The 14,861-nt window shown below is 40.2% G+C and overlaps 1 protein-coding gene across 2 annotated transcripts in view; it reads right to left on the bottom strand.

Moving 5' to 3' along the window:
* Nucleotides 1–1,070: 1,070 nt before the first annotated feature.
* The window catches only part of Ppil4 (peptidylprolyl isomerase like 4), a 33,653-nt gene continuing 19,862 nt past the window's right edge, over nt 1,071–14,861 (bottom strand). For both annotated transcript variants that reach the window (XM_052750989.1, XM_052750990.1), the window contains exons 11-13: nt 13,076–13,172; nt 9,343–9,490; nt 1,071–2,942 (exon numbers count right to left, since the gene is read on the bottom strand). In XM_052750989.1, the coding sequence (XP_052606949.1) occupies nt 2,691–2,942; nt 9,343–9,490; nt 13,076–13,172 (497 nt within the window). In that variant the 3' untranslated portion in view covers nt 1,071–2,690. The remainder of the gene's footprint in view (nt 2,943–9,342; nt 9,491–13,075; nt 13,173–14,861) is intronic.

The raw sequence follows: 14,861 nt of genomic DNA, 5'->3' as shown, positions 1-14,861 counted from the left end.
TGAAGATAGTACTGCTATGATCCAGCAATCTAACAGGTTTAAATTGGTATGCTGAAGGGCTGTCTGTGCTCCTAGCTTGCTGCCACATTAGTTACAACAGTTCAGACATAGATCTATTTAGCTAACACTATAACATACAGAGAAAATATGTCATATATACATAACAGGCCAATACTGTTTATCCTTTAGGAGGGAAACTCACTTGCAACAACATGGATGAATTGGGAAGACATTAACACTGAGTGATATAAGCCAGGCACAGAAAGATAAATTCTATGTGACCTCATTTTTATGGGAGGGGAGTCTATAAAAGTCGAATTCAAGAATGAAACGACTGGCAGGACAATGTGGTTTGAATAAAAATGGCCCCCATAGGCCCATAAGGAGTGGCACTATCAGGAAGTGTGGCCTTGTTGGAGGAAGTGTGTCACTGGGGGTGGGCTTTGAGGTCTCAGATGCTCAAGCCAGGCCCAGTGTAGCACTCTTTCTTCCTGCTGCCTGCTGATTCAGATGTAGAACTCTTGGTTCCTTCTCCAGCACCATGTCTACCTGCATGCCACCATGCTTCCCACCACGGCAATAATGGACTAAACCTCTGAATTGTACACCAGTTCTAATTAAATGCTTTCCATAATAAGAGTTGCCATGGGGGGGCTGGAGAGATGGCTCAGTGGTTAAGAGCACTGACTGCTCTTCCAGAGGTCCTGAGTTCAATTCCCAGCAACCACATGGTGGCTCACAACCACTTGCAGTTAGATCTGGTGCCCTCTTCTGGCCTGCAAGGACACATGCAGACAGAACACTGTATACATAATAAATAAATAAACGTTAAAAAAAAAAAAAAGAGTTGCCATGGTCACGGTATTTCTTCACAGCAACAGAACATTGACTAAGACAAGGAATAAAGGAGATTTGGGTCAAAGAGTGTGTGTTTTTTCCTAGATGAAAGGGAGAAATGTCTGAGAAGTACTGTAGAGAGTGCAAGCTACAGTTAATAATAATGGAGATTTCAAAATCCCTGAGAGCAGACTTTGGTCAGAGGAAAGAAAAAAAAAAAAAGTGAGCTAATAAATGTTTGTAAATGGATTTACTTGTCCCAGAATATGAACATATATAAAAACATATTACACACCCATAAGTATATAAAATTACTGTCAAATGTGTAGGAAAATAAAACAGCTTCTCATAATTTGCAATAAAGGATCTTTTTTCCTTGAAATGTTTGGTGCATACATTGTTACCATTTCAATATTCCAGAGCTATTAAATCAAGTCTCAGTTGTCAGTAGGTGACTTCACACTGTTCCCAGCTTGTCTTTTGCTCATTTTTCCAGATCACATTTTAGAATCATCTGTGAGCTGGGCAGTGGTGGCGCACGCCTTTAATCCCAGCACTCGGGAGGCAGAGGCAGGCAGATCTCTGTGAGTTCGAGGCCAGCCTGGTCTACAGAGTGAGTTCCAGGACAGGCTCCAAAACTACACAGAGAAACCCTGTCTCAAAAAACAAAACAAAACAAAAAACCAAAACCCAAAACCAAAACAAAACAACAAAGAATCATCTGTGCAAGCAATACTTACAGTTGTCTATAGAGGATAGCTCTGTTTATTCATCTCTGTGTTTATGTGCATGCACAATTTTGTACATGTATGTAGAGGTGAGAGGTCAAAGTCAGGTGTCTTCCTCAAGCATAGTTCTTGAGACAAGGTTTCTCACTAACCCTAGAGCTTCACCTGTTCTTGCCTCCCCAGTGCTGGGATCTAAGCATGCACTGTCGGCCTGGTTATGTGGTCCTGAGGATTTGAACTCAGTCTTATGCCTGTGAAGCAAACACTACCAATGGAGCCATCTCCCTGTCAGGATGCTAGCCTCTTATGTAACTAAGCCTCTTCTATTGGTGGTCAAGAATATGCACAACACTGAAGCAACAACCGCTTCAAGCTGCATATGGACCGATATTCTCTGGTGGCTACCCCTTCTCCCATACAAATCCACATACCAGGTAAATTAAGCAATTACAATTATAAATGCATTGAAAACTCAAACCATATGGCCAGACAGTGCCAGGCCCAGATGAAGATGTTTACAGTGGCATTGCTTAGATAGCAAAAAACAACAAACAACTCAAAAGCCCGTCAACAGAGCAACAGATCAACTGCATCATATTCATTAAAACTACGTAACAATACAAATGAATCAACTCTTTAAAAAGTCACAGAAATAAACATACATTGTGTCATTTATATAAAATTCAAAACCATATAAGATTAACAGCAGGGCAAACACAACTCAGAATGATAATCCCTGGAGGGAGAAAGGACACATGGAACTTCCACAGCAAGGGACACTTTATCTCTTACACTCTGGCGGGTGCACAACTATGTTTTATGTTTTATATACAAGTTTATGGACTTCTGTGGTATGAAATGCTTCATTTAAAAAGAGTGAAAATATGAAAGATGTTAAATATGAATACTACCGTGTATGCATAACAATAAAATTTGTATAAAAAGTACACACAGAAAACGCCCCGCTCTCTCTCAGTGCCCCACACCATCAGTGTTAACCTGAAGGCTAAACTGCTAACATGGAAACGCAGTTAGCTGTGCCAGCAGGAACTCTGAGAGCGTCTGTGAGTGCTCCAGTCAGGCAGGAGCAGACCTGCTAGCCATCTGCCTCCTCCTCTGCCCTGTTCATCTGTACTTAGATTTTTCTTTGTCTTTGGACTTCTTTGGACTTCTGCTTCGGTCTCTCTTTCTACTCCTTTCCCTTTCATAAGGATCTGTTTGGTACTTGGGTTTGTGGCTGTTACTATAGTGACCGTCCCTTTCTCGAGATCGGCTACGACTGCGGTTCTGACGTCGGTCTCTTTTTTCACTCTTCTGTTTCTCCCAACAGCTTTCTTCATCTTCATAGTGGCCAAAACCCATTTCCCTGTAGATATCCTGTCAAAGAAATGCAGTTTTAAAGTCAATCAGTAAAATAATCATCTATGAGCACTGTCAATTGATGAAGCCTAGAAAAATATGCCATTAGCAAGCCGATGAAACAACTCAGATTAATTTGATTTTTATTTTCTGTGCCCAGGTGTTTCATCTGTATGTATGTCTGTGAGAGTGTTAGATCTCCTGGAATTGGCGTTACAGTCACAGACAGTTGTGAGCAGCCATATGGTGCTAGAAATTGAGACCCACTTTGCCTACCCAACAGGCAAGCTGCAGTTAAATACTACTCAGCTTCCTGTAACCTAGTAAAACCCAAACTTCAACAATACAAAACCACCTATGGAATTAAGGTATAAGAGGAAAAAATTAAACAGATGATTCTCTGAACTGAATAGCAACAACGTGAAGAAGCCAGTTAGAGCACCTTAGGAAACTGGACTCTGCCAGCAAACAGCAGCACACAGGAACATCTGAGCTACACCCACAACCTAACCTGTGCTCAAGTTTCGGTTAGTAATTATGTCTTCAGACTAAAACAGAAAACATCCATGCTGAGCTTTCTTATAAAGAAGAAGAAATTAATACAGGTATACTGTCAAATCAAAATATAAAACCCAAAAAACTTACTTTAATGTCCTTATGGGGAAAAGGTTAGAAAATGATAATTCAGAATCTAACACTTTTATAGTTACAAACACTATTATTTTAAAACTTAAAGGGTGTGTGTGGGTGTCGGAGGACAACTGCCAGTAGCTGTTCTTTCCTCCACATTGCTGAGACGGAGTCTGCCCTCCTGTCACTTCTGCTAGGCTGGAGTAGTGTGTTCCCACACTGGTCCTTAAGCTTCTGGGAGACTTTCCTGTTTCTGCTTTCCATGTCAACACAGGGGTGAGGACATTACAGATATGTAGCCCCACAGCAAGTTTTTTCTTTTCTTTCTTTTTAAAGGGAGGTTCCCGGGACTGAACTCACGTCATTAGATTTGCATGGCAAGTGTTTTTTACCCGCTGAGCCATCTCCTCACCCCTTAAAATTCTTTTAAAACTGCTAACAGCATTTCTGCCTTTTTACTGCATGTCAAAAGAAAAAGACTGCCACTGTAAAGGTTTAAGTCACCAGAAAGTAGGGGATAGGGAGATGGCTCAGGATAAGGTGCCTACATACCATACAAGGGCCCGAGTTCAGATCCACAGCTCCCATATGAAAACTTAGACAAGGTGACCTGTGCCTGTAACCCCAGCACTGTGGGAGTAGTGACCAACAGATCCCTAGAGAGTCCTGGTCAGTGAGTTTAGCCAATCAGTGGGCTCTAAGCTCTGGTAGAGATGCTGTCTCAAAGAAAATAGTATGGAGGACAACAAACGAAGACACTTAACTAGAACCTCTGGCCTACACACACACACACACACACACACACACACACACACACACACACACACACACACTACACAGATATATACTTGCACACAAATATATGCACAAAAACATAAATACAAAATTTAAAATACCCCCCCCAAAGTAGGATAAAAAGGTTCCTAACACTGGGGAGGAGATGAGCTTAAAACATATCCAGTCTTTGCATTTCTTTAAACTTTAGGCTGAAGATGATACCCCAACATTGTGGTATCAGGTGACTGTCCAGGCAGCTGGCTGTTTCTGTCAACTCACATTTTTTTTGGAAGCCGCTTGCTTGCACTTCCTATTTTACTAGGCCATATTATTTCCTTCTTGGGTCTCTGAGGGAGTTGAAGATTAGATAAGATAGTTATAATTAGTTGAGATTAGATAGTTATAGTTTTCCTTGTTAAGAATTTCAGAGAAGAAACTCACTAAAGAGGTGTAAGTGTATAAATCTGAAAGACATTGTAAGACAGTTCTCTGTTAGTAATACAAGTTAGGATAAAAAGTGAATCAGGTACATTTTGGACTTACCAAAATAGGATAGATAATGGAATATTTTCTCTGAGTTGTCAAATGCAAATGGATTAGACACTGTTGAGGTATTTATTGCTTGTATATATTGTATATAGTTATTGTACTTATTGTATATAGTTTTTATATTAGTTATAACTTTTTCCTTTTTATTAGAATAAAAAGGGGAAATGTGGTGACACTTTATTTGTGCTCAAATGTGATATTTTATTTGTATGTTATTAAATAAAGTTGCCTGGAGATCATCTCAAACACAACATTTATCTCAGACCTGGATTCACAGAAGATCATAATCACAGGTTTGAACACCCATAGCTAAAAGCAACATGGGCTTTGAAGGCTTTAGTAGAAAACATGTTAAACATCCATAGGAATGTGATATGATGACTATTTTAAAAGACTGGGGTGATCTAGAACTAAATTAACAGAAATTAAAAGAAAGGAGGTAGGCTATGGAGATGGCTTAAAGGCAATGGCCTGTAAGCCTAGCAGTGTGGGATGGCAGAGACAGGAAGATTGCTCAGATTTGTTGGCTACCAGTCCAGCTGCAGGTCTGGAAAGAGGCCCTGACATAAAGGACTGGGTGGAGAGTGATGAAGCCTCCTTTAGCCTCCAGAGCATACACCCTGCGTACACACGCGTACAGGTACTAACACACACACACACACACACACACACACACACACACACACACACAGTAATTTTCGAGGGGGGAGGAGACACTCTGGTTAGATCACCTGGATACTGCATTACGGGTCAATCCTACTAGAACAACAACAGAATTAGGAGAAGAAGAGGAGGAGGAGGAGGAATGTGTCCCTGGTAAAAACAGCAGCAGCAGACTAGACAGGACGAACATGTGATCTACACTATGGCTCCACTTTTACTACACGTGTCAACTAGAGGTCAGTAACAAGCATCTTCCTTTATAATTTCTCCATTGTGAAATGGGGATAAAGAGCTTACCTCACATTTTAAGGACAAAAAAATAGATTTTATTGTTTTTATTTTTATTTATTCATGTGAGGAACATTTGAAAGAATGGACAAAGATACAGTTTAAAATCTGTAGCAGGAACCAGGTGGTGGTGGCCCACGCCTTTAATCCCAGCACTGGGGAGGCAGAGGTAGGGGGATCTCTGTGAGGACAGCCTGGTCTACAGAGTGAGCTCCAGGACAGCTGATCTATACAGAGAAACCTGTCTTGTAAAACCAAAAATAAAATAAAATCTGTAGCATGTGGTGGTTTTGTGTTCCCCAAAATATTGTGTACCTTAATAAACTTATCTGGGGTCAGAGAACAGAACAGCCACTAGATATAGAGGCTAGAAAATGGTGGCGCTCACGCCTTTAATCCTAGCATTCCAGAGACAGAAATCCCTCTGGATCTCTGTGAGTTCAAGGCCACATTGGAAACAGTAACTCACGCCTTTAATCCCAGAAAGCAGCCTTTAATCCCAGGGAGTGGTGGTGGAAAGCAGAAAGGTTTATAAGGCGTGAGGACCAGAAACTAGAAGCATTTGCCTGGTTAAGCATTTTGGCTGGTTAAGCATTCAGGCTTCGCCTCAGGTTTGATTTTATTAATAAGAACTTTTAAGATTCCTGCTACAGTAGCAGGACATGAATGATGACAATATTTAAAAGAGCTAACAGGCTATAAAAAGGAGAAAGATTATGCCTCTGTTAGATGACACTGAGGGGTAGGAATGTAGCTATTCAGGAGTATATATCAAATATATATTTACTAAAATATTTTTTAACTCTAGGAAGATACTGAGGACCTGTATTGAAATCTCCAGCATTCACACAAAAGCCGGGTATGAAGTATAACTCTGTAACTCCAGTGCTGGGGATGAGGAAACAGAAGGATTTTGAGAGCCCCTCTAGCTAGCCAGTCTAGCCAAATGGCAATACCAACTTCAGTGAGAGACTGTCTGGAAAATAAGGTAGAAAGCTTACACAGGCAAGTGTGCTTAGACATTCACGCTAACATCCTCCTACACACACAAAGAGAGAGAGAGAGAGAGAGAGAGAGAGAGAGAGAGAGAGAGAGAACACTATTAAATGAAGACAATACATCATCACCGCTGGGCGATGGTGGTGCATGCCTTTAATCCCAGCACTGAGGAGGGAGAGGCAGGTGGATCTCTGTGAGTTCGAGGCCAACCTGTTCTACAAAGTGAGTTCTAGGACAGGCTCCAAAACTACACAGAGAAACCCTGCCTCAAAAAACAAAACAAAACAAAACAACAACAACAACAACAAAATCACCTACAAGAGAAAGAAAAAAGGGGATGGGATGGGGTTCAAATTACACTTTGAATGTGGACTATTCTGTAGGTTTTTCCTTCAAAAACAGCCAAAACCTCAGAGCCTCACTATATTGCTCAGCCTGGCTTCAAACTCTTGGCCTTCCTGCTCAGACTCCCAAGCATTACAACTGTAGATGTGTGCCACCACAGTGTTGTTAGATTTTATTTTTGAACCTTATTGTTTTAAGAACTACAAACCATTTAATCTCAGCACTTGGGAGGCAGAAGCAAAGGCAGGTGAGTTTGAAGCCAGCCTGGTTTACATAATGAGTTCTAGGCCAGTTAGGGCTACACAGTGAGATCCTGTCTCAAAACAAAGCAAGCCACAAAATAAAACTATAAACCAGAAAAATGTTTTGCGCAATCCATTAACCTGAAATGGAAACCGAGACAACCTGCCTGCAGTAGGAACCGGCTCATGCCCTAGCCACAGGAGAGCTACCGTCAGTGACTGTACAGCAGCAGCACCTTGACAGCGCCAGTGGAAGCAATGAGACCAGCCAGAACAGAAAATGTTTGCACACTTGCCCACATTCATTGTAACAGCCTGTCCGTCTGGGAAGCATTATCTCCTTTGTCAAAGAAGGAAACTGTGACTCGAAGTTAACGTGCCAAGGTCACATCAACGGCAAGCAGTACAGAGATGTCCCTCTTAACCCTCGGAACGGCAGCGCCTTCACTCTGCTCACCCTAACCCGTCTCTCCATCTCTGTCTCTTGCTTTGCACGTTCACACCCCCGTGTTCCCTGCCTTCTCACCTCAGTCTACTGAAATCGTTCTCACTCACCAGGATCATCCCAAATGACCGACATGAGGTAAAATAAAAGCAGGGGCAATGATGGAATGGCTTTTTTTTTTTTTTTTAATTTAACAAAGAGCCAAAACAGGCTAGAAATCATTTCTTTTCATTACCATTGTTTTAGGAAATGTGCTGTTCAGGACAGTTTTGAGGTGATGTTTAATTATGAGTGCTATTTCTATTTTATATCTACAGTATAGACAGGACATAACCTCAGCCATAAAGTGTGATGTCCTATGTAGTAAATGGATGCAACCAGAAAGTCATATTCAGCAAATTAAGTCAGTCTCAGAAAGACAAACTGCGTAAGCTTTCTTTCATTTGTGGCTCTACATTTTATACAGTCATGTACATATAGATTAAATACAGGAGTGAAACTGTCTAGGCCCCAGGGGACACAGGGACTAATGGGAAAGGAGTGGAAGGAATATTCACAACAGAAAATATGTACATTTAAGAAGATTTAAATTGAAATTAAGAGGCTGGAGAGACTGTGCCTCAGATAGGAGTGCTGAGTGTACACTCAAAAGGAACTGTGTTCAAGTCCCCGGAACCACATAAAGGTCACAAGCCTGTAACCATGGCGCTATGAGGAACAGAGACAGGAGGACTGCTGGGGATTGTTGGCTGCCAGCCTAGCTCCAGGTTCAGTGAGACCCTGTCTCAAGGGAGTAAGATGGAGAGGGATACAACAGGACACCAAGTGTCCTCCTCTGACTTCCCTGCATGCATAGCCCATGTACATACACTACACATAAATATACATACACAGAGTTTTTTAACTTAAAGTTTTAAAGTGCTGAGGGGCTGACAGATGGCTCCGCATTGAAGAGCATTTACTGCTCTTTCAGGGGACCCATGTTCGGTTCCCATCACCCACATAACGCTGGCTCATAAGTGCCTGCAACTCCAGCTCCAGGAGATCCAATACTCTCTTCTGACCTCCAATGGCAAGCACTATGTATTTAACAGACATGCGTAAATTAAATAATAATAATAATAATAAACCTTTTAAAGTGTTGACAAATTAAGCTAGTAACTGAGAAGCAATTTTCAACATAGCCAAATTTGTTTTTTGTTTTATTTTTATGAAAATAAGTATCCATAGGTAAGGAGATCACTCTTGGTTAAAGTGTGGAAATACATAATAGCTGAAATTATTCTGAAAACACTATTGCCATCCTGTGGGATACATTCTTTAAAGTTAAAGCCCATTATCTTGGGTGCCCATTCTATAGCTCAGAGCAGGGAATTACTGTTCAAAACTACCCCTTACTCCTAAATTACACCACCAATATGCACTGTACAAAAGGACAGGATACTGATTTCTCCATGTGTAAGCCCGAGGTCAGAAATACCTGATTAGGATTTTTGATTGGCATGTATTCTTCATCTTCCTTTTCTTCAGAGCAGTGACGTGTTTTCTTTTTGTGTTTTTTACTTGCGTGTGAGTGGCTTGATTTAGAGTCTTCTGCCTGCTCATCTAGTATAAGATCATATTTTGCACTGAAGCATTAAATTAAGGAAAATAGAATAAATAATGGAAGCAACTTAAGAAATATGGTAAACAGAGGAGGCCATAAAGCCAACTGTAACTTAAAGCAAATAACATCCCAAAGCACAGAATACCTTTTTAAAAAATACATTTCTAAAACAAGTAACACAGTCTTCATTACAGTCAAGAGAAATGGAAGAGATCCTGGCATCAGCCAGCTAATAACCACCAGGCAAAAATTATAAGTAGGATAGAAATAAAAATATATTTGTTAATAGTATAAAACAACAACCTAATTTAGAAATTGAGGGATGTTATCAACTAGAAAAACTAAAGGTATCATGAGCCCCAATGGCAGACGCTCTTTAGATAGAAGGGACACCGCATGACTCTTCTCAGGTCAGTTAGGGAGAACCCAGCAGTAAACAGTCACGATGCGGAAAGCCTTGTAAGAATTCATAGCAACTAAAACGAAGTTCCATGAAAACAGATACACGTATTAGAACCATTTTTAATTATCAGAAAATGAGAACAATATTTAATAATATATAATAAAATACATTTTAGTATCATAGCATGATGTACTATAAAAGGAGTTACTAATAATTATTTTTAAAGGCTAGGAAGGCCTATATGAAAATTAAAAGTGAAAAAAAGCTTAAGTCAAAATACTGTATGGTTGATCCCAGGACTTAGGAGACAAAGCTGGCAGATTTCTGTGAGTTTGCGTATGTAGTAAATTCCAGGGCAGCAGAGCTACATAGTGAGACTCTGTCTCAAAACAAACAAGCAAACTAAACCACAGACAGGAGGGACGGCTCAGTAGTTCAGAGTCCTAGCTGCTCTTCTAGAGGACCTGTGTTCTGTCCCAGCACCCCTGTCAACTGGATTACAACTGCCTATAGCTCTAGCTCCAGAGATCCGACACCCTCTCTGGTCTCTTCAGGTACCCACGTTCACACATGCACATACCTATCCATAGCCACACACACATAACACATAATTTTAAAAAATAACTTTTAAAAAAAACTTCATAAACATTAATACTTGTAATCCCAGCTACTCAGAAAGCTGAGGCAAAGAAAGATTAGTCTGAGACTAGGCCAGGGTTCAAAGCAGGCCCTGCCTAGGGAAAGAGTGGGACCCTGCATACATAATAGAGTCATTTTAACTTCAAACTCTGTGAAAGATAAAGGCTTGAAAGGCAAAAATATAAAAAGCACCATTTGTGTATGTGACAGAAGTGAGCAAATCTTTTCTAATTTCATAAAAAATGGTACTTAAATTTTAATTTTAATTGGAGCCAAGGGTGTAGCTCTGCGGTAGCAAGCTTGCCATCATGCAGAAAGCCCTGGGTTTGATCCTAGCACAATAATAATAATAATAATAATAGTAATAATAATAATAACAATGTTTTAAATCAGAAATAATCAATTTCTCTAATGTAATATAAAGCTTTAGAATAAAAGAAAGCATAAACTGGGCATGGTGGCCCATGCCTTTAATCTGAGCACTTGGGAGGCAGAGGCAGGCAGATCTCTGTGAGTTTGAAACCACCTTGGTCTATATAGTAAGCTCTGGTCTATATAGTGAGCCCTAGGACAGCTATATAGTGAGACCCTGTCTCAAAAAATAAACTAAGAGAAGGCATAAACCTAGTGTACAAATAATCTCTAAACTGCTCTCTGAAGGTTGACTTCTGGAGTGTGGGGAATATGAGGAAGCCTAGCACAAAGTGTTATTTTAGTTACATCTGGGACTAGAGTCAACATGGACATGTCCTTTAAGGACCAGAATCTAATGTCTGTTTCCTTTTTTTAATGTTTGTTTTCATAGTGGCACAGCTTAGGCTTTCCCTGTACATATCCCACATACACATACAATCAAAAAGTTAACAATATCCTTTCTAGCTTTCCACAAGACAGCCAAAGATGGACCGCCAGTCCCGTTATTACTTCATTATCTACAATTTCTTTACTCTTTTATATTATGTCTGATTATTTCCAGTGTTCTTCAAACTAAAGGTCATAATTCAACGATGAGATGTAGAATTTATGGTTCATAACTCACAATTTTGGAAGTCACACAGAATAAGAAATAAAGAATAGCACCTTAAAAAATACTGTTAGTTGGGGTGTAGCCCAGTGGTAGAGAGATTGTCTCGTATGTGCAAAGTCCTGGTTCAATCCCCAGCACTGTCAGAAAAAAAAAGACAAAACTTGTGAGATCTTGTTTCTGTTGTGTGTGAGGGGCATGTGTATGAAAAGGAGGATATATGATTGCACTAGGTAAGATGTACACTTGATTTTTTTAAGATGAGGTTCTCTGTAAGTCACCAAGCCTAATCCTGAACTAGGCTCAAACAATCCTGTCTGAACTTCATGCATGCACCCCACCCTCCTAAACTTTCTAAATGATGGGTAAAGAAAATAGTAGCAAGGGTTGGAGTAAGCGCAATTAGTAGAGTGGTTGCCTAGCATTCATTAAAATATTTTGGTGCTACAAACTTTAAAATAATACATTGACTTCCTTATAGTCAGAACAACCTCCATGGTAAACACCTCTGCGCTCTGCTCTGTAGCTACATTTCCTTTATTTGTCCTCTACACTCCCCTTCTTAGTGGTTAGCCTAAACTTAACCTCACAGATGTCCAGGTAACATTTGCACATATTCATCTATGCCTTTTATGATTCTAAGCTTTAATCACATGCCTTCTAATATCCTTCTTTAAGGACCGACCTCAGCTTGTTGGTCTGGCTGCCTGCAAAGCCTCTTAGGTTGATGCTGTCAGCTCTCTTCAGACTCTAACACATCACAATGTTTTGTGCAGACAGGCAACACAATTTAAAGCATGAATATCTAAAGGCCAACCTGATACTCATCTCTGCTTGATGAATACTTGGAGAAGACATGCCTACGTAACACAGGAAAAGAGAACTCCTTTCCATCAACAGAAACTAGGAAACAAAGATGCCATTTACCAGACAGGATTGCCAAAGAAATGACCTTTGCAATGTGTAGAGTGATAGATTTATAATGGGAAAATCAGTCAAACAAATAAAAATGACATAATGCGAACAGTATGTTTCACTGCTTTTTAACTTGTCTCAACGTAAAACTTGGAAAAACCTGAATTACATGGTCAAGTCAATAGATTTGTTTTTAATCCTGTAAATGTCAACTCTTGCACTGAACAGGAAGGAGACGTAAACAAAGTTTTAGCAAATCTTTGTTGCTAAAATGACAAGGTATTATGCAGAAAAAAAAGCAATCTAATTATGTGACAAAGAACTACAAGATTTTGTTATCTAGCTAAGGAAATTAAACACAGGAGAAGGAATAACACAAAACATTAGTATATATAAAAATAACAAATTTACCTGAAGATCATTTGAGAACACTGGGTAAGTAGGAAGGTATTTAATGTAAGAGTAGGAGGTAAAATATTTAGGCTTAAGTTTCTTTCAAACCTAACTTTCTCCATAATACCAAGTATAATGAAAAAGCCAAGTCTACAGGAGACACTGGAAAGTTGTGACCTTCACAAATGATCCACACAGTGGAAGAATGTGCACACGATTCTTGTAAAGGATACTCCTGTTTGGGCTTTACTTTTTCTTTCAGAACCAAATTGGATGGTTTATCCTGTTCCTTTTCATACTCTTTGAAATCACTCTTGGTATATTTCCCACCTATTTATTAAGAGAGAAAAAGAATTAGTATCACATAAGAAACACTAACAAGCTTATAAATCACAAAGGGCTACACAAGGCACACATTGAGAAGCAGAAAAAGTGAAGAAGGACAAAAGAACACAGCAAACCTGTCTGCTGTTAGTTTAGTTCAAAGTGCATGTTCAATTTTCTCGGTGGTCATATGCTGCCATCTACAGACATATATGAATATTACAACATCCAAATCAAACACCCGTACTACACTGTTCAAGCAAACAGTGCATCAAGCCAGCAGCTAACACTACACCTAAACAGACATGTAATTTCCCCCATAAAACTGTAATTATAAGCCGGGCGGTGGTGGCGCACGCCTTTAATCCCAGCACTCGGGAGGCAGAGGCCGGCGGATCTCTGTGAGTTCGAGGCCAGCCTGGGCTACCAAGTGAGTTCCAGGAAAGGCGCAAAGCTACACAGAGAAACCCTGTCTCGAAAAACCAAAAAAAAAAAAAAAAAACTGTAATTATAATATGTAAAAAACACAAGCGGCCAGTCTGGCAAAGAATACAGGGATGGACACCATGCTAATTTCCACCATTACTTTATCAAGAGCAAGTCAAAAATCATTCTGGTGAGACTGGTGAGCCAAGCTGGAACAGGTTTCTCCTTCAACCGCAAGAGAAGCTGACTCTTCAGCATTACGATCCAACTGTGAACTAAAAAGTTCTCTTTGTGGAACAGAGGGAAGTCTATGCCCTCTAAGCAGTGGACTGAGAATGAATTTGATGTAGAAACGAGAAGACAAAGAGGGAGGCACTGGTTGGGAACCCTGCAGTGTATGCTGAGGAAACACAGCATGGCTTCTGGTGAGGTGAGGGCCGTTGCGAAAGTTCTTCATAGAGACCAGATATTTATCTGGGTTTTTATAGGCCTTAATAAAAAAAATCCAAAAACTCCATTCATTTTCACAAAGCACTCAAAAGAGCACCAAGCACGTATTTCACCAGCAGGGTGGGATCACAGGAGAAACGGAGAGCACAGGACCACGACCCAAGTCACTTCTCCTACCAGAGATCCCAGCTTCCAGGGGCCTTCCAGCTGCCAACTCAGGTAACTGATTTCTCCCTCTTCTAAAGCCTACCACCTGCCACCAAACAGTCCAACTTATTTCTTATTTTTAAAAGCAGTGAAATCATGGGAAACAAGTTACAAATGGTATAGAAAAAGTAATCTTGAGGCTGGAGTGATGGCTCCATGGTTAAGAGCACTGTTCTTGCAGAGGACCTGGGTTCAACTCCTAGAACCCCCACGATGGCTCATAACTCTCTGTAATTCCAGTTCCAGAAAATCTAATACTCTGGTCTCTGCTGGCACCAGGCATACACATGGTGCACATACATATGTACAGGCAAAATATTCAGACATATAAAATAGAAATAAATAAATCTTTTAACAAAGAAGAAAAGGTAATCTTCATTTGCCTGGTAAAATTTAGCATTACATGTGAATAACTACCAAAGGGAAACCTTTTTTATTGTTGCTGTTTTGTTTTTCTGAAACAGAGCCTTAACTATGTAGCCCTGGCTGGCCTGGAAGTGGCTATGTGAACTCATCTGGCCTCGAACTCACAAAGATCCACCTGCCTCTGCCTCCCCAACACTCAACTCTAAGTGAGATCTTTTAAAAACAGGGTTAAAAAATGATTTTTAA

This window comes from Peromyscus californicus, unplaced genomic scaffold (assembly GCF_007827085.1).
Source record: "Peromyscus californicus insignis strain IS unplaced genomic scaffold, ASM782708v3 Scaffold_22__1_contigs__length_63687245, whole genome shotgun sequence".
NCBI lineage: Eukaryota > Metazoa > Chordata > Mammalia > Rodentia > Cricetidae > Peromyscus > Peromyscus californicus.
Note: the sequence above shows the minus strand (reverse complement) of the source record. Positions and strands in the feature narration are given on the sequence as shown.